The sequence below is a fragment of the Equus asinus genome, chromosome 8 (assembly GCF_041296235.1).
Source record: "Equus asinus isolate D_3611 breed Donkey chromosome 8, EquAss-T2T_v2, whole genome shotgun sequence".
Taxonomy (NCBI): Eukaryota; Metazoa; Chordata; class Mammalia; order Perissodactyla; family Equidae; genus Equus; species Equus asinus.
Genome location: NC_091797.1, coordinates 762,432 through 783,393, shown reverse-complemented (window position 1 = coordinate 783,393; position 20,962 = coordinate 762,432). Strand labels below are relative to the sequence as shown.

General features: G+C 37.0%; 1 protein-coding gene across 42 annotated transcripts in view; it reads left to right on the top strand.

Moving 5' to 3' along the window:
- Positions 1 to 20,962, top strand: part of RIMS1 (regulating synaptic membrane exocytosis 1) — a 416,789-nt gene that overhangs the window by 321,403 nt on the left and 74,424 nt on the right. For 18 of the 42 annotated variants that reach the window (XM_070514568.1, XM_070514569.1, XM_070514566.1 and 15 more), the window contains 2 exons: positions 1,304 to 1,416; positions 16,236 to 16,348. In XM_070514568.1, the coding sequence (XP_070370669.1) occupies positions 1,304 to 1,416; positions 16,236 to 16,348 (226 nt within the window). Of the gene's footprint in view, positions 1 to 41; positions 225 to 1,303; positions 1,417 to 5,267; positions 5,298 to 16,235; positions 16,349 to 20,962 lie in introns of all 42 variants that reach the window. The other 24 variants (XM_070514573.1, XM_070514577.1, XM_070514576.1 and 21 more) reach the window with 5 other exon arrangements.

Below are 20,962 nucleotides of genomic sequence, written 5' to 3'. Positions count from 1 at the left end.
AACCTGCTGACTGAAGGTCTTTTTTGGCCCTAATGTTTTAGGGTTCTTCCACCATGTCTTTCTAGAAGGGGATACGCAGCCCCGAGAGCGACTGATCATCCAGTCCTTAGGGGAAAACATCCCGCTCGCTCCAGGTCGAGTGAGCACTCTAGTGTCAGAGCACTGTGTTCTAGCCACCAGCTTGCCCCCGGAGGCTCAGCACCACCTTCTCCGCTTCTGACAAGGTCGCTACTCAGTGTCCAGCCCAGCATTCATGTCCTGCCTCCGGGTGTTGGTGTGGTGTTGTGCCTTGCTGAGCACTCAATGCTTTCACTCATTATGGCACCATATTTTTAATCCTTTCTTTGTGACACTTAAACCTCTCCTGCATCCTCTATTACTCGCATCTATCTTCACTGTGCTGGTGGTATTCTATAGTTCCTGCCAATTAGCTACCATTGAAAATTAAATTTGGCTGTGTTATGTCCTTCCATCTGTTTGTGGCATATTCATATATGTATTTTTTTAATTACGTGAAATTCTATAAGAAATTACCTGGAATTAAATGTGTCTTTGCTTTAAAAAGTGTAAGAGGAATTTTTTAAAATCCTTTCATATGTGTTCAGTAAAATGTTAGAGTGTTTTAAAGTTCTTTAGTTAAAGAAAAGTTTGAATGTCAGCAGATGGAGGCCAGCTTACTCCTGTGCAGCAATAATGTATCTGCACACTTCTCAAAGCTATAGTTTCGATCCTTGCACGAGTATATTTCGTAGCATGTGCCAAGGTTATTTTTTTTAATGTCTTTCAAGGTTTTTCCTATTTAAAAATAAAGTAAAAGTGAATGGTAATTTTTTAAAAAGTCTACAGCCAGAACTATTCTTAGCACTTATAAATAATTCTATATCTAGAGTTATATGTAAATATCATTTTAGGACTGGCAATTTAGACAACAGCCTTTCTTAACTGAATTATCCACATTGTTAAGATTCAGAGGCTGTAAGTAGATGATTTGGTTCAGCACTACCCAAAATGGGAAACTCAGTGGAAAGCCACAGCTTTACAGAAAGTTAATGAAAAGCAGCAAGTCCAGTTCTCAGTTCAGGAATCGTTATGCAGAACTGTGAGAGGCAGACATCGCCCTGTGTCTTTCAGCCTCCTCTTGTAATATTCCTTTTACACAGATCATAAAGTGTTTGATTTTGCTTCCAAAGGCCCCGTCAGGGGTTCCATGTCTGTTTTAATAGTGGCAGGAGCAAGGAAAGGCTTTGGTCAGGCCTCCCTGGAATTTCGTCGTTTCATTTCCCGCTTTGTCTTTCTCCCGCAGAATGCACCGGCAAGGAAGCCCAAGCCAGTCGCCTCCCGCGGACGCAGGCTTCAGCAGCCGCAGGGGCCGGCAGCTCCCACAGGTGCCCGTGAGGAGTGGCAGTGTAGAACAAGGTATCCACCACAGACAGACCGCTGTCCAGACCTGGGGTTTGGGAGCCGCCTCTTTTCATGCTCCTTTTATTACGTGAATAGCATTTTGATCACCTGCAGTTTGCTGGAGCCTAGAATCTGTTTCTTAGAGTTTTCTTCCCAGCACCTAGTTACGATGGTTCATGGCATACACTCTGCTTTTGCTGGTTGAGTGAATGAATGAATTTTAGATGGCCAACTAAAAGAATGGAGTGAGCCCTAGAAATACCTTTTGTCAGAGGGACAAAGGAAGAAAACAAAATTTTAAAAATATTTGTAAAATACGGTATTTTGTGTGTTAAAAGAAGACTTATTTAACCTTGTTTTTGGAATATTTTTTATGTTAAACACTTGATCATATTGAAGTCTCTACTAGTACTTTTTATGTTAACTTACTCGCAATATCTTGTATTTTTTATATAAATTTGATGATGGCAAAATGACTTAGAGCACACATTTTGGTGTTTTTTTCCTTAAGAGTTCGTGCTACTTAAAGCTTCCCTTATTCTAAGCATATACATGTTATGAAGATTTTCCTAGAAACAGAAAGAGAGTGGAAGTTAAATTCACTAAACTGCCTGGGCTAGACAACTGAAATACTGGGTTAAACTAGTCGTTGTTTTCTTCATGTGACCCGAGATGCTGTCCCATTTCTCAGTGGGCGGAATGCTTTCTCATCAGTACATGTTACCACATAAGTCTTATCAGGGATTTGTTAAGCAGTTTAGCGAAATAATTTTTGATTTGGGGTTGTAATATAAATACAGTGAACCTATATTTAAAACATGTCTTAAAAAACTTCATCCTTACGAAACAGCCTCATGAAAGGTTAATATTTTTTACAACAGTTTTGGTTGTTACTGATGCAAAACTGGTATTTTATTCCATATCAAGGGTACTGGGTATGTGTTTTATTCAGTTAATGGAAGTGCTTTACTGAATGTATCACTGAAATGTTAAAGAACTAGGGTGACAAATACATTGTTTCAAAGACTGATAGGGCAGAGTTTGGAAGCAAAATACTGGGTTATAGAACTCAGCATAGATTTTAAGTATCAACTTAGTGGTAGAGGAATAACACTACTGTCAACTCTGGATTGGTATTATTTTTTCAAATCACACGTCCCGTTGAGATGTCATACTTTGATATTCAAGGTTGTTGTGTGGGTATTCATTTAATCAGGAAAATATGATGCTATATGAAACTCTGACTTTCTTTTCTAAAAGAACAATTATTTCATTGAAATTCTCAATTCACACGTTTAACAAACTTTATTTGCTCTTTTCTGGGAACATTTTGAGAAGATAATTCATAATTAATGTTATTAAGACTGTAATTAGCAATAGCCTAGATGAAATTGTTTTAAAATTTACTTTTAAAAGTAAAATTTGGTGTTTACTTAAATTATCCATTCATGAACTCCTGTTGCACAACTAAAAGAACTAAAAATTGTGGTATTGAGCTGCAAACTCAGTGTGATGGCCATATTTTGCTAAAGATTGATATCCAAAAAGTCACGTGTTCCTAAAATTCTTTGCATTTCCTCCAGTTGTTAGAGCACTCTGCAGGTTCAAAGCACGTAAGGGGGCTGCAGAGAACTCTCACATAGTGAGACTGTAGCTTTGTTATTTCTGTATCTGTAAGAATTGCTTCTATGGAATCAGTTGGATTGCATGCTGGATTTTATTTTTTTAAAAAGCTCATGTTCTGTTCTTATTATCAACATTACTGTTTATGATATTCGTATTCACAGCTGTTTTTCAGAGAAATCGTCAATTTGTAAGGATTCAATTGAGGTGGGAACAAAGGAGTGACTGAGGATGAAATTGACGGGGTTATTTTGATATTTAATATCATAAATAACTCTTAAACACTTGTTATTTGAGGTTCCTGAAATTTATGATCTTAAGAATCATATAGATACAACCTTTTAAAAATATGATGGCAAATATATATTATTATACCTAAATGCTTTTCCATAATTAAGATAGATCCAGTTTACTTTATGTTACCACCACGTGTTCAGGGACCTGTGGCCGATGATGGTCCTGTCCGCCGTCATCCTATGGATCTGCTTCTGACTGAACAGATGTGGCATCTTTGTGTGTCTTAAAATGTGTTTTTAGAAGTAAACTTCTAATTTGATTCAGGGGTTAAAGTTTAACACGTTCTATTTAAGATCGAGTTCGTTGTTGTTTTTAGGGCCAGAGAATTATGTCATTTTTTTCTTTTGATATTCGTTAAACTTTACTTCTGTCTTCTATGAAGATTGATGCCGAGTGCAGTTTATTTGCAATTGATTAAGCCTCTACTGCACTTGACTTTCTTCCTTCCAGTCTTCTTTTTTTTAATTTTTAACAAAGGGTAGTTTTCTTTAAATAACTGAATTGATAAACCATTGATAAGAGCAAATATTTCAAATGGTTTAGATTCCTGGATATGGGTACACCATCTTGATGAACGTATGAAATGCTGCTCTTAACATGCAGTTTCTGGACACAGTTACCTCACTGTTGTTTGTAGGATGCTGCCAGCACAGTTGGGTTGTTGGACTGGATGCCTGTCTTCTTTTCTGTCATTTAGTTTTACTGCTCTCTCTTTATACCATAAATACAATATGTATTTTTTAAAGGCTAACATATCATTTGAAAAGACTTATTTACTTAATTTTTGAAAAAATATTTTAAAGTTTCTTTTAAAATTTTGAAATGCTAGCCTGTTTGCTACATAGAATCTGATCATGTTCAAGTACGGTTAGGGGAAAAGAAGAGGGGGTTACAATAGACGTTTTGAGATAAAGTAGCTGAAAAAGTAGCCTTAAAGTTTAGTTACCTCACCTGGTAAGTGACCCGTGAGAGAGGACTCCAGAACCGTCTGGCTGTCCAGCGCTCTGCCCCAGGGGCGCCCTTGGGTGCAGCAAGGCTGAAGGCAGCACAGCTGGCTTTACACACACGTGTGGTTTCTGAAGCCAGCCCAGTGACGGTCTTTGTGCTCTACTGCATGTCTTTTTAAAAAGAAATATTTAAAGATGGTTCATACACTCACACGTGATGTGCTAGTGATGTTTTTCTGTTCTGTTATTGCATCCGCTGCCTAAAGCTCTGATGATGCCCCTTCAGGAATATCTAGACAGCCTTTGTTTCTCAGTAAATATTGTGCCAACACAGAGGTGGATATGAAGCTTTATCAGATGTCTAAGAAATATGGTCTCCTGAGGACAGTTTCGCTTTGATATATAGTTAATTTGAGGAGGAAGAAAGGATGACGTAAATCAGAGTATGGTTTTTCCGTGTGGAAAATGTTACAGAATATTTTCCACGGTGAAAAGAAAATGCCTACTGTCTAGTCAAAAGTGCAATTTATTTTTTCACTTATTATATGAAATTTGAAATTATATGAAATGCTGTAATTTTTGAAATGATAAAAATTTTAGTTATGAATCTTAAATATGCTTTTAAATACATTTACTATAAAAAGTCACAGTAGACCAAAATTAAAATGTTCTGGTGGAATTGTGGGTGAAATATTTTGCAATTCTTAAAAGGCAAGAAAAAATACTACATAATATACTTTTCAGATGCCAAACATTAATTTCCCAATGTTTCTGTTTTTATTTTAAATCTTTAAATTGTTGTATTCATTCTTTCTTTGGTTAATTTTAGACCGTATTTGAGGTTTCCTCATGTTTTGTCGTTGCTGTTTATCATGTCATGTTATGTGTTATGCATTTTTATTACTCATGCCATTGTTGATTCACCTTTCCACGTCTAACTATAAATTTGCTGATTTCTTTCTTTTGTTTCCATCATTATGTGCGTTTAATTCATTGAAGAACAAGAAAAATATAACTCTTCCACAAAAGGTAAATATTAACATAACTTTTTAACAATGTAATATTGTTCCTTTTCTTTCGTGATCTATGAGAGGTATATAGCTATATTTATTGAAATAGTGACCAGAATTATTCAACGTGTAGTTTTTTCCCTGCAATGATTTTGTTGAGCATTTGGTACGAATTATTTATATTATGAGCAGTTCACATCAAAGAGGAAAAGATTAAAACTGAGTATTTTTGCTTCAAAATTTTTGTATCCGCATGACAACTGGAAAACTTCTCTTTGGAAAGTCATAGCATGTTTTTATGTTTTGTTTGTTCACACCCCTGCTGTCACAGATGAAGGGCTTGCTGCTCATCTTCTGCTCAGGGCCATGTCTGTGCAGAGGAGTAGAACCCCTCGACCCGCTTCTGGGCAGCTGTGACCTTATGGGACGCTGGGCCCCCACTGCATCACGCCTGGGAAGTAGCTGCCTAAAGGCCACTCCTCTTGGCCTCAGGGCCTTGATGTACCGTCAGTTCCGTCTCCCTGAGGGACGTAGGGAAGGGACACGGCCAGCTGTGCACGTGGCTGACCTGCCTTGTCATCTTTCGTCGCATTTGGTCTCCATTCTTTGCACTGGAGTTTCAAATGGATCAGCCTCATCTCACTCTTGTGTGCCGCACACACCACTTCCTCTTCACTGTCACTGCTGGCCCCACAGTTAAATGTTTGAACGTGAGTCTTCAGCTTGATGGAATGGTACTATGGATAATACTTAAAATTAGGTAATTCTGAACAGTTTAGTGAAAGTACATTTACTCACTATTTGAACATGCGCTAAGCACTGAGCTAAGTTCTTACCCATAGTGACCCTGGAAGCTAGTCCTGGGAGTAACGCCATCCCTATTTGGTGAACTTCTGGAACTCAGGTTCAGAGAGATTCCGGGATTTGCCGAGGATCAGTGCCGAGGAGCAGACAGCAAGCCCGGCTCTCTTGCTCTGACCTCCTGCCACTGAACGTCAGTGTCTCCTATTTGAATAGGTATAAACCCAACTATATCATCCCCGAGTCCTAGGATATTGCATCTCAGTATTACAGAGTGAAAATGGGAGACAATGACACTCAATTACTTATTTTAGTTTGAATTTATAAAAATATAATTATTTTATATTCTGGCACATAATGCACATATTCTGGCATAGTGTCTGACATACTTGGCAATAAATTTATATTAATAAAAATTAAAATGTTATTCAATGACTTCAAGATGTTTTGATTGCTAGATTTTGCGTGGATTTTTGGCAATCCTGCATTTCTAACTCAGGTATCAGAACAGAACTTCAATTCAGCAGTATGGAAGTGGCCAGTGCATTTGTACAGAGATTCAGAAGAATTTATTTCAATTTGCAAGATCAATTTTAGTGTGATAAAAGTGTTAAAATTCTATATTGGAAGACAGCCATGATCTAACTCACTTATCCAAAAGAAAGAAAAATACAAGAATTTTTCACTTAGGGTTCTTTCATTTGTATTATTTACTAGTCAGCCGAAAGCTATAATTAGCTGCTCAAACAAAGCAAAATCCCTAAGTGGTACAACCCACAGTCTGTGTGGAATGTGCACGTTTACAGCCTCCTGCCCAGCACGTCCCATGGATACACCTTTACAAGGTCGTTGTATGCCGGCCGAGGGGTGTGGTCGCTCTGCCAAGTCTTCCTTGGACCTGGGGGGTGGTCTGCTTCTCAGAAGGGAGCTCAGGGCTGAAAACAACCAAAGAGCACTTTCCAAAAACTGAGGCAGGAGCAGGGGCGACACAGCACCTTCCTCTGGGACTTGAGGGACCACAGAGGAGCCACAGAGAGTCTGGAAAGCCCAGAAAGGATAGAGGCAAGCTCAAGAAATTTCTTTAAAGTAAAATTTCAAGCTCGCATACCCCATAAAGAATAAAAGGTTTCCTTTTCCCTAGAAATCCTGCTGCTGTGAGCTGATCTTTTCTGGCATCTAGCATCTTCAAGAATTGAGTCATCTTAGGTCTCCCTGGATAGCTGAGGACCGGGACACAGCATTCCTAGTGACAGTACAGGCTAAGGGGCTCCTGAGGAGAGTGTGTTTCTGATGAATTGTAGATGGAAGGGCAACCAGTGGTCCCAGTGTGCCAAGGACAGAGGTTTCTGAGATGCAAGACCTTCAGCACTAAAACCAGGACAGTTCTGGGCTCAGGGTTGGTCACCCTAACTGTAGGGGACCAGTGTGTTAATCTTCTAGCGTGTATTTGTAAAGCATGTGTTTCTAGCATATGTTTGTAAAACGTAGAAAGAGAGGTACAAAGTACTGCTCACATTTATATAACATTTGTATACATTTTATGGTAGACACGATTTGTTGAGCACTTACTCTGTCGGTGACTTGACTAAGAGGGCTATATATTTAACCCATTATATTTTCACAACAACCTGAGACATAACTGTTATTATCCTCATTTTCCAACTGAGGAAGCTGAAATTTAGAAAATTAACGGCTTGGCCTTCTGTCAGTCATTCATTTGGTAAGTGGTGGAACAGTGGTCGAGACTCCAAAGACCTTCTGCTTAAACACTTTGTTCTCCCGCATTGAGTCAGCATTTCTTGAGTACCTGCTGTGCATGCAGTATCACGTAAATATGGTACCTACATGTGCACAGCTGTTAGGGGAGATTATTACCCATTTTATAGGAAGAGAGTCAAAGGGGCAGGTGGAATCTCTAGGGTAACAAGGCTGCTGCGAGGCAGAGCCAGCTTTGACTCCACGGCCCACGTTCTGTCCACTGCCCCATGTTGCTTGACATCTACCACTCTCAACACCAGGATCTTGGAGAGGCCCACTTAGGGGTCTGACCCCACCATGACCCGATTTTTCTCCACTCAGCTAATCTTCTTACACTTGGCTTATCCCTCAAATTACCATGCAACTCTGAAAGACTTAAGCCAGTGTATTTGCATAAAGATAACACATCCTCAGGGGTGAAAAGTTAACTGAGGACTTGTAAATGTCCACACTACCTTATTTACCTTTTACCTCCTCCTTTTGTGTTGAAAGCTGAGAGACCTTATGATTTTAGGCTTCACAAACTGCTTTTATAGGCGTATTTTAATTTATTCATTCTAAAAGTAAGCCAATTTTTCCCTCTCTGCTACATTTCTTGGACAGTTTTAAAGAGCCCAGGAATGTAGTTTGGGGGCATCGAAATAATGATATCAGAAGATCAAAACAGAACCAGAAACTAAATGACTTCAAGGTGAGAAAAAAATGTTACTATCATAATAAATGTCTAATTTATGTGCCTGTAGATAGTGTTCTTAGGTGCCTTAACTTTTTGGCTTTTGGAAGCAATTTCAAATCATAACAAAACATCATACTATCTTTTCTGCAAATATGGATTTCTTTTATCATAAAAAATGTGTAGTTTATACACAGAGAGTAACAGGTAATTAGAGTTCGAGTGATTAGACGATCTGAGCACGAACAAAAAGTAAACAGCATTTGCTGCTTTTCTTCTCCTGTTTCACTGATGAAATATGTCATAATTATTCTAACCCGGTCACAGGGCTATTTAAGGATTGTGTCTAGTCAGCTGTACTTTGAAGTTCAAGGTTTTCATTTAAAATGCTTAAATAAACTGCCTTTATTTTCCTCCTTTAAATATTGGCAAGAACAGTTTGAATGCTAAGTCTTGCAAATATAATTTTTATGAAACTATTAGCATTAACTTTAGGCGCAATTCATATAAAAATGTGAAAAGCATTATTTTAGTACTTTTCTGTTACATTAGTTTTGTATAGATATTTGCACATTTATTTTAATAGAATACTATGGTTGTGAAACACATAATAGGAACAAATTATGTAACTTGACTTTTGCTAAAATAAGTAAACTAATTTGTATATTCTTCAGAATCAGCATTGCTATAACTGTCATCAAGTAGAAAAGGGTTTCAGTTTTATTTACATTTTTAGGCCTTGTTAGGCTGGGTGATTCCTTTCTTGTTATTGTATGTTAAAATTTCAGAGGTTTAAGTTTCTTAATCTTCCAGGGCATTGCTTTTCCTGAAGACTCGTTACGAATATTTCTGAATATTTGTTTATTCATAAATATTTAGAGCTTCATTAGTTAAGGTGTCTGATTTTACCTGTTTCTTTTTTTGCCGCAAACCCATAAATATGGTTGATACCTGCTCTTCTCTTTAAACGTTAGGGAATAGAGAGTGGAGCAGCCCATGGGAGTCAGCTCAGAACTCTTGGTTGTGACCCTTTCTTCCCCATTCTGCCGGTTCAAGTGTGATTAGGTATAGTAGTATTGTGGGCTTTCAGAACTTCAAGATATTTAACACTTGTGTCAGCCAAGCCTCAACTTGCCAGAAATGCCCTGCGGAGGTGGCAGGTTATCACCCCTTCTTCCTGGAGACGTGCAGAGGAGGACAGAAGTCAGATGTCTAGCCGGGGATAGGCTCTTTGATTTTTTTTCCTCAAAAGGTCTATATGTCCCCTAAATACTGTAATTTTTTTTTTACAAATTTTAAAATTTGTAAACACTTTTTATAGAAAAAAGGAAAGAGACTGTCAAAAAGTTGACATTGAATTTAGCAGTTATGCCACATCAAGCCTTTCAAGGTTGATCCTGTTAACATCAGTGTAATTGGAAGAGTGAACGCTGTGGGTAAAAACAGCAGAGGCCACCTGGGATGGAGACCATGCCCTCAGGGAGAGCCTCTGCCCCCCCAGGGCAGGCGTAATTGGTGGGCTGCCCCTCCTGAAGGCTGTGCTTGAGGAAGTGCCCCACAAGGAGGACAGGGCTCCCTTCAAAGCCAAAATGCATTTTACAAAGCGGTTTAAGCATGTGACGCAAAAGCCACGGTCAAGTGACAATTCTCCCAACAAGAGTTTGACTTTCTTGTTTGTCCCGTGTCCAGCTGGTATTTGCTCTTTGCTCTGGGGCTTGGCAGTTCTGACACTGCAGTGACATCTGGGGTTGGAAGCCCTGAGTTTTGTTTTGGACAGTTCAGTGACGTCAGCTAAAGCGGAAGATGGTCTGGTGGTTTTGGCTGCAGGGAGATTTGAGTGATCGCATATACAAACCACCACTTCCAGCTGTGCCGACCTTCCATTTCAGTTATCTGGACCAAAGACGGGTCACTTTCTGACAAGCCCCAAAGACCCTGTGGTATTTTCATTTAACGTATGCTGTTTACTTGCGTTTTACCTTTCTCACGCTGGATAGATGTTATTTTTTATTTTATTGTTTATATTATTATAACATAATCCTTGACGTCCAAGAGAATCATACAAGGGCATAAAGGAGACAGTTTGGCACATTTCTACCCTTGCAAATTGAGATACACTTTATTCTAGGAAAATGACCCCAGAAATTGGGTACTTATGTATAGTCAAAATATTTTAAACATTTTCTGTTTATGTCTGGTAGTGTGTGTGTGTCTGAGGGGTGGAGGGTATATGAGTGTTCTGTCAAAGTTGCTCACTACACTTGTATGACTCCAGAAATAAAGATGAACTTGCAAAGAACACGTTATCCTTTAATTGGGGAAAAAAACTGCAACAGAAATGTAAAATACAGCTGGTGAATTCTTTTCTCTTAACACCTATAGTGTTGATAATTTGGCAAATTTAAGAAATGCTGGGAATTAGGTAATAGAGCAAGAGAGAAAGTCATAGTTTTCCATTTTTTGAAAATGCGAAAAATAAAACAAATTACTTTGCCAATACCCTATTGAAATAATATCACCATCACAGATTACAACAGCAGGAAGGTCCTCTAAGCAATTTCTTTGCTCTACAAATAAAAACTCCTCAGTGGAGAGGTCGATGAGGAACTGGTTGATGGACTGGCACATGGCGATGGGTCTAGGATGGTCATCGACGGCCGGTCATGCCCACTCCTGGGGTCTCGATGCTTTGTCACGTTGCACCCAGCCGTGTGGAGAATGTTTGTCCATCTTAACAGTTCGTATTCTCTAAAGGCTAAAAAACTGTGCGTACAGACTGATATTACATATTTGGATTTTCAAACATCAAACATTTCTTTCTTTCTTTCTTTCTTTCTATTCAGACTTTGTGTCGTTTGTGCTGGCTGCAGACAGCTAAATTTTTCATCTTTTATTCCTTTTTAATCTCTGTGTTTCATATTATACTATTTCTCATATCTGAGTTCCCACTCTCAGTGGTTTTTAACAATAAAATGCTTCGGAGAAGAACTATTTCAAAGGCTGTCACTACTGAGGCATCGTAGGTGTCAGTTCGTAGATTTCCTTCTGCCTGACAGCTTCCGGATAGGTGATCTTTCATCGTTGCTCTTTCTGAGACTCACATTGGAGCGAGGGTGGGGCTCCCCATCGCCAACTCTCGTTGTATTGCTATAGAGCAAGGAGCAGAGGCATTCGCTTTTCTATTCATAAAGTGTGGTAGCTCAGTGTAGTTAACCAGACAAGCCTGAGGACCCTTCCCGTTGTCCTGTATCATTTGAGTGCTAAGTACCCCTGTTACAAATAAAATACTCAGAATCTTTTTACTTTGATATATTTAATAATATAGAAATTTTTATTATTCCTACTTTCTTTTACACTCATGTTTCACCTAAAATACTTGAAAATATTGGAATGTTTAACAATATTATTGTATGGATTTTTTTTTTTTGCCTATAAACATAAACGTTTGAAATTAAAAATCCATGTTAATTTCCAGATGTGTAGGGAGAAACGTGAAAGATTTAGGAAATTAGAATATCAGCACAAATTTATCTTTCTATAATTGTAAATTCATGAATAATATTTAAACATATTTATGAGAGTTTTAATTTTAAGTTATAATGATCTTAAATTGCATGTAACTATATTTACAATATTTTTAAGCAAATCACAGATGTCTGCTAAGTCAAAGGAGTTTCCCAGAAAAAACACCTTCTCCTTGAGGAGTTTATAGTATAGGAATTTTTCAGTGATGGAGTAGGAAAGATTTATTAAAGATCCTTAAGCTTTTTATTTTGTAAGTCACAGCATTCTTTAATAATCTTATGAAAGAGATAGATCTAGGAAAATGCATTGAGGCACAAACAGTGTCTTCAGATGATTTCAGCTTGTTCCTAGATTCCTCAGAGACCATCCATCACACTAGATTAAGAATTCACAGCAAAGCATCTGACATGAAAAAAGAATTATTTTAATGTCTGCATTTTTGATAGTATCTAATACTTTCCATTAGAAATTTGTAATAAATTACAGGCTTTTTAAATTGTGTTTACTTGAATGTCACCTTGCATGTTCCAATGAGTTATTCTTGTTGAGTTTTGAAAACAAAAAATGATTTCATAAGTCTGGTTTTAATTTAATCCCTAAAAATAAGTTCCACTGTTATACTTTTTTAATTGTAATGAGTTGATTTTTGACATCTGTAGATTTATCTGATAGAAATGCCAGAGTTTAGAAATAATAATATATAGAGATTAATGTTGATCTAAAGAAAATAAATTATATTCAATAAGCATTTTTTAGGTAAATTAATATCTGTTCTTTAAAAAGCACAATTTATTCGACATCAAACACATCATTCAACTTGTAGAAAGTATAATTAAAAAGTCCAACTTAAAAAGCAGTTTTCTAATAAAATTGCAATGTTAATTACGCTTTTGGGGCTGGGGAGATGAATGGTTTGTTGCTGTCACACAATTTGCAATTATAGCTGAAACACAGTCTATGCTACATGTGCTCATCTTTTGACTGTATTATATGTAAGCTGTATTTTCATTAGAAGACTCAATGATACATGGTAATTATGTCTGTTGTAGAAAATGAGGGGTTATTTAACTCTCTAGTATGTGGCAGTTTTGAAAAATTTTGAAAATAAAAACCCAAGAGTCCCACAATTTTAAAATCTTTTTATAAACGAATAGCAACTGGCATTTTAGTGATTTTGTTAGTTTACAGTGCTACCAACATTCAAAATGTTCCTAAAATGTGGATTTAATGCTAGGATTTGTGGGAGAATTGGAAAATATTTTATTTCATATTTTAATTTTTTATTGGCATTAAAATTGTTAAAATAACATAAAATTTTTGAATGATGATCAGTAACATTCTTTTCAAAGTAAGGTATTTGAGTTCCCTGGGCTGTGGTTAATTTTACTGATAGTGAGATACTCGACAGAAAATCATATTCCAAGGATCCAGTTCATTTTTAATCATTCCTAAATATCAAGTATTCTCTGTTTAAGTCATTACATTAATGGAATACACCTTCTGGTTCAAATTCATGATAAATATTCTATTTTAGCTCTTAAATCTGTCTTACTATTTAGAGTTACATGCCAGTAATCCAGAAATAGTGTCATTTTATTCCACAATATATAATTGAGAAAAAAATGTGAAATCTTTAGAAAAGTTAAAAACTTCCAAATTCACATGGAAGGTTCTTCATTGATGTTTATGAAAAAAAAAACTTTCACTGGAACATGATAACTTGTATCAACAGTTATTTCAAAATACACACTAATGGACATATTGTCAGGAAATAATGAGAAATAATAAAAGTGTGGATTATATGTAATCATATGACTTTTCACTATAGGTAAATGATAAGCTGTTTGCATTTTCCTCCTGTTCTTGGGATCTGAGAACAGTCAATGGGGATAGCATAGCAACCAATTTCTGCTGGAGAGTCGGACAGTCCACTCTCGATTCTGAGTCGATATTAATTTGGGGGTTTTCTTTTTTTAATAGGTTAAAAGAGGTCAACTTTCACTTCTTTAAGAATAAAGATAAAGTGTGTTAATCAATTTTGGAAGGTAAAAGTGAAGTCATTTAAAACCATTTTAAGATTCATGTTAGTTAGGCTACCACTGGATTTAGTTTTGAGTTTTGCCAAATGAAGATTTAAATGCTTTCATATTGGAAGCTAAACAATCGCATTTAGAAAAATGAGGTGTTGTCCCTGCGAGGTTAGGTTACCACAACTGCTTCAGGCCAGCAGCTCTGGGGAGTAATCTGTTCAGTCTCCAGTTCCCGTCTTCCCTAAGAATTACATGATACAGCAAAGATTACGGAGGTCTGGGCTAATCACTGTCAAAAATTTCTTAACATAAAATTAATATCATTTGATGAGAATATTAAGCTAACATCGTTTAAGTCTGTTTTTCTTACAAGTAGAGATTGCTTTGAATTACTTCAAGCTTTAGAGATTACAGCTGATTACAATTTGACTTCCTCAAGCCCAAACAGGTGACTGAGCTAGCGCCCAACGATACCCACGCCACAGGCAGAGGGCAGAGACCAGAGATGTGTTCTCTTGTATTGCATATGGCTTTCTATAAATAGAACACATTTCTCAGTAACTTTGTCTCAATTCCTAATTACTGTCAAGTAGCGTTTTGCTTATAATGTTCATTATTATTTACAATGCTCATTTTCAAGTAATTAATAAATTTCTGAACTGCCTTTCTCAAGATCTTCATTGAACCATCCTTCAATCATAATGGCCATCATTTGCTACCTCTGAAGTCAACATTTTCAAAGCAAGTGTCTGTCATTGCTCAATTCACATAACTGTGATGTTAGAGATAGATATTTTCTGTCTAATTTACTGAATTTACGCAAAGCTAAACATCTAATAATTCGTGCTAGAAGTATCATTAAAACATTTAGACACAAATTTCAAACAGTTTATTTATTTCTTGGGCTATTAGTCTATACCTGAACACAATAAAAGCTACATATTCACTTAATTTTGAAAATGAGTGCCAGTGTCTTTTGTCAAGGATGGTCATATTTAATCATTGCCATGGAAAAACTCGTCAGCAAGTGTCTTTGTACACTCTTTGTAAGAGATGAAGCCAGTAGCCAAGTCAATCAGATGTATCAACATTTCCATTATTTTTACATCAATAGGGCCTCTTGGAAGAAGCCCCAATATATTTAGTCAAAAAATATTTTTTCCATATATATGTGTATACGCACAACTTAAAAATAAATTTTAGCCCTCATTGCAGAGGTTGAAAAGTCTGGGAAATTGGCAAAAGATAGGTTGTACTAAATAAACGTGGGTCTCATACAACACAGGTATCTGTTGTGAAGAGTTAACTCTGCACACAACTGTACCATGAGCTCTTCTCTCTTCTTCGTTTGTAAAAATGTGAAAATTAAAGGCAAGATCTTGAAGTTAAGCTGCTTATGATGGATTCTGACTTACAACAACTCGTACTTCATTGAATGCTGTTGTTCTTGCCATCGAAACAGTGACACCTGCTCCCTAGGAGATTAATAGAGGCTTACATGGAATACTTCTCGTTACACATTGTAAACTAAAGAGCTAAAATTTATATCATAGTTTCAAAACTTATGAATTTCATATATGTGGTCAGACGTGGCCATTAGAAGTGAAAGACTAATCTTTTCTTAGTAAGTCCGTTTTTAAGACTAGCAAATACTCATGAAAAGCTGCTGGTAGAAATTAATGAAAAAGATGCCTCAGAAAAGCAGATGCCCATCAATTCAAACAGTCTTAGGTGGCGACTGTGAGCTGAGGGTGTCAGGGAGTGTGTGCATGCATGCCAGCATGTGCATGTGTGTGAGTGTGCAGCGTGCATGTGTGTTCTCATATATGTACACCCAACAACCAGGTGACTAAATGCAAAACATTTTCACAATTAAACTTAGCTTCACATGATCATTTACAGATGAGACTGTTTCAGATCAGACTCAGAGATAGGGTCCTTCTCTCTGTTACTAACGTCTGTGTTCCTCATTCTGTGAGTTGAGTCATGTTCATCTCAGATTAACAGTTGCTAGCGTTGTATATTCTGCATTTTGTTTAGTTTATTAATCATATGTTATTTCTAAACTCCATTTAATTGAATTCATATCAAAAGCATTGAGATCTTAAGCCGTTCTGGTCTTGGAAGGTGTTGCCCGTGTTTAATAGGCTTCCATTGTGTGTTTTTGCAGTGAGCTTAGTAGTGGAGGAGCGAACGAGACACATGAAACTGAAAGTGCACCGGGTTAAGCAGACGGCAGGGTCTGGGTCTAGTCAAGAACTCGATCGCGAGCAGTATTCCCAGGTAAACTGGCAGCATCCGAACGAAAGTTTCCCTTTTGAGCATGTGCACCTTGTGGCCAGGCAGGCCCAGGCAGCCCCGAGGTCCAGGAGAGAAGTTATGAGATGACGGTCTTGCTCATAACCTCGCTCCTCCTGACAGTTTCACAGCATACAACTGTATTAAAATATGACCTACTAAATTGGATCTAATGTTTTTTCTAAAAAGGAAATGTAAATACTTGATATTAAAGTCACTTGATGGATGGTTAATAGTCAAATTCACATAAATAAGCAAAATATATGATGCTATTGTATTTCTTGAATATCATTTCAGATTGCATTTAAAATATTAAGATAGAGATTTGTAGTCTTAAATACTTTTTTAGTTTGATATTTACTGTTGAGATTTGTTAGTGAATAATAAAAAGTAAACGATGTGAGATTTCTTATTGATCTGTCTTTAGTAAGAAAAGTCACTGATATCAGACTCTTAGAAAGTGAAGTCTACACAATTTCAAGTGCCAATAAACGCTAAATTTATATTTTAATAGTATTTTGTAAGGATTCACGAAGGGTTTTATAAGCTGCTAACATCTAATAATTTTACTTAAAAATATGCATAAAATGTTATACTTCATGAAGTAATTTTAAATATATTATCTAGTTTATTTAAAAATCTTTTTTTATAATACTACAAAAGTGGCAGCAGCCATTACAGAACAACCTTTGTTATAATTTCACATCAAGAAGTCTTTTTGAGAGTAATGACCTTTTAAAATTCAATAGTAAATAAAAACCATACTAAATCAATATGGTTAGCTTGAAATATGAACCTACTTATTTTTAAATAGTAGAGGTTGTTCCTTATATAGCCAGATATTCAGAGACTAATACAAAAAATAGAGGTCTGGTTTTCCCCTAGACTTCCATCCAGTCACGTGCATTGGCTGCCGTCTGTCTCCTGACGTCCTGTGTTAGCTGAGTAGGGTGCCCAGATGAGGCAGCGCCGGGTCACTGTGACCCAGTGAGGCCCAGTGCCCTGGAGTCTGACACAACATTTTAAAAAGTAACATCCACAAGAACACCCTAATGTGCCCCGGAGTTGCTGATCCCAGCTCCACATCCCTTCCCTGTGGTTTATTCTTTGTGGTATTATCACGTAATCGGCTCATTTCTCTGTGTTCTTTATGGTTATCCTCGTCACTCCTGTGCTGTGTTCTGCAGGCGCAGGGGGATGGGAAGGGAGGTGTTCAGGGTTTCTCCTGCACAGCAGGTGCAGTTCTTCGGAAAGGATCTGTAAGCTGGAAATGCTGTATCAAAGCTGGAAATGCTTTATCGATTTCTTAGCACTGTGTCCAAGGATGAGGTCAGCTAGAACCACAGAGGGAGGTCGGGCAGTACAGGAAGCGAGAAAGAGATAAGTAAAGAAGGAGGGTAAATCCTGAAAGCCCACCGGGTCATTCTGAACCAGGACTGTAATCATTAGTCAGTTCATCAAAAAATCTGCAAAAGGAAGTCCCTGGAAATCCAAACCGCCAGTGTACTTACCGTTCTACTAAATCAAGAGTCGGTTTTCCTGCTCACGGGATTCCAAATTCTCTGGCTCATAGATGTTTAGAACTTGAAAACACTTCAAAATAATCTCCTGCCTCAGCTCTCCTGTTTACTAAACTTATGAAAATGGAGAAAGGAGGTGATTTACCAGAGCTAGTCAAGCGTCCCCGTAGAGGGCTGGCCCGGACCTCCTCCTGTGGGCTGCATGGCCTGCTGTGTCCTGCGTCTTACGTCACCGGGAGGTGTACGAATCCAGCTTGGCTCAGCTTCTTCCTGGGCTTGTGATTTGTGCACAATTAAATGATCCCGTTCTAGTTTTCCTCCCTCCTTCACACAAGCATCCTTTGTCTTTTTCTCTCTCATTTCATTTGAATATCAAAAACCCATTACTTTCAAATATATCACTGTTGCTCTTACTCCATGAATGGATGCTACCGTATTACATAGATAAAGTGACTATAAATTACATCAATAAATGTGAGCACAAAGATAGGGTATCTTTAAAAACTTCTAAGAATATAGGATAGGAAAATATATAAGATAAAATAAAAATTGATTAGCTTATTTTTTATTTTATATGTCAAGTAAAAGATTAATACTCTCCAGGATTCTAATATACATATTATGGCCTACTGCATACAATAAAATTTTTAAATAGTTTCTAGTAGCCATTTCAGTTAATTCAAACCTCTCTCACATACTTGAAAAATTATCTTTTTCATTTTTCATCCATTTATCCCAACCTTTTTATAATTTACTTTACAAAGAAATGTTTGTGTTCATATAACTATGAACCAGGATTGTCATAAATTTAATATACATTAAATATTGAATTTTATTCCTTTATTTATTTATTATTTTTTTATGAGGAAGATGGGCCCTGAGCTAACATCCATTGCCAATCCTCCTCTTTTTTTGCTTGAGGAAGCTCAGTCCTGAGCTAACGTCTGTGCCAATCTTCCTCTACTTTGTACGCGGGACGCCTCCTCCGCATGGCTGATGAGTGGATATGTCTGAGTCCTGGATCTGAACCCATGAACCCCAAGCTGCCGAAGCAGAACACATGGAACTTTAACCACTCGGCCACGGGGCCAGCCCCTTTGTTCCTTTATTGACTCTTTTCTCATGTCTTAATCCATTTGACATTTTGGATGAAGCAAGGCATCTTAGTTGCTATTCTACCAAATTAGAGATTAGTTAACCATTCTCAAAATATTTACAACCAAATACAAGTAAAACTAAGTTTCCTTAGGGCAAAGAATTACCAGACAAGTGTAGTATAATTCCTAGGAGGTTTCGAACCTGGCACTTTAAGACTGAAGGATCCTGACATCCATCCTGAGTGAGGAGTGAGCACTAACTCGCTTTTGAAAAAAACGACGAAACTGCACCATGGCTCTGAAATGTAACAGCAGGCTGCTTTTCACTGACGTGGTGCAGAGGTGCATGCCTGAGTGAGGGGGTGAAATTCATAATTGGGGGTGAATCTGCATTTAGGTGCTCACACTTTGCAGAGAGCTTATTCTTCTGTAACCCAGGAACAGCAGCCAAGACTGAAGTGATGGCTTTTGGAGGTGGCTACTGTTTATTGTTACTTGCTTATAAAAACAGCAGCCCTATAATGAGAGCCTCCGCTCACAGCAACCACTGTTTCCCTGCTCTGTGGTCAGTATAAATTCGCCCTGAGGATATTCTGTTTCTCAAAATATAAGCAATGCATTTCCATTAAAATATCTAATTGTTAAGTAGGAAAATTAACAAATTATGCTTGATGAAAAGTCAAAGTGATTGCTTAAACTTTTAACAGATTTTGAAAATAAGTAAATATAGTACTAAAAAGTGAATATGAAAGTCTTTTATTTCCTTTAAATAACCAGTGTGAAGAAAACTGTGATCTCCTGTCAGAATGATGGGTTCTTCTTTACCCCAATAGAGAAAAATCTGGTATGATATACAGACTTAAAATCCCTTGTTTTATCTCTTTGCTGGAAGAGGAAAAGTCTGTATACAAAAAGTTGAAGACAAGATGGCTTATGGAAGAGAGTTTCCACAGTTAGAGAAACAGTTCCGTGTGCACTCGCATATTCTCATGCTAAGTCTGCACTGCTTATCATTGACTTTTGTCAAATAAGGGGAGCACTTGTTCTGGGTGTTAACACAATGCCAGAAAGTCTCCTACTGCTGGGTAAATTTTTATGGTATTAGAACCCAATTCTTTCATATTCTGCGATGAGCAAGCTATCATTTCAATATGTTTGGAAACATTATAATGACTACATATGTATCTCCGTAGCAAAACTGTTTCAAGAACAAGTAACATACTGCACCCCAGGAGTGGTATTAAACAGCCTCTGCCTCGTGAGCATATTAAGATTTTACTACATTTACTCTGTAAATAAAAAACAGTTCTGTTTGAAATGAATCATGTGACACAGGATCATGCTATAAGACATGAGAGGATTTGGTGATAAAATGTTATCACATTACTTTGAATACATTATCTTAAATCATATTAATTTTAGATCATACATGAAGTTGTATAAATAGCTCAGTTCTGGACATAATGACATATTTGAATTTCCTTTTGGATTATAATTTAGCGTATGGCTTTCAAAAACAAATCACACACGTATGAAAAAATTCTTTGGAAAGATAATTTTATAGATATTCTATAAATTTGGAGTTGTTTTCATGCTTGATGTGAAATTCTTTGCCCAGTGCATACACGTAAGAGGTGAAGAATTAAACCTAACGTGTGAATACCCTAGACCTGAACTGCTCCTGTCTGAGGGATTAAATAAACATGATTGCCTTCTCTAGGATTTTTAAAAAATATTATTGTCTTATACTTCTTTTTGTTTATACAGATCCAGGTGTTAGCATCAGTCTATTTAGTATACTTTAGCAAGACAACTGTTTATACAGATTTTTAGAAATAGAGTATTTGGATTATTTTAGATTCATTAAAACTCATCAAATATGGAGCATCAGAGGGTGGATGGGGTTTTTTTTTACAGGTTTAATGAACATTTGATGTTTTGCTTGAAAAGGAACTTAAATACCCAATGTTTAGCCATGTGTT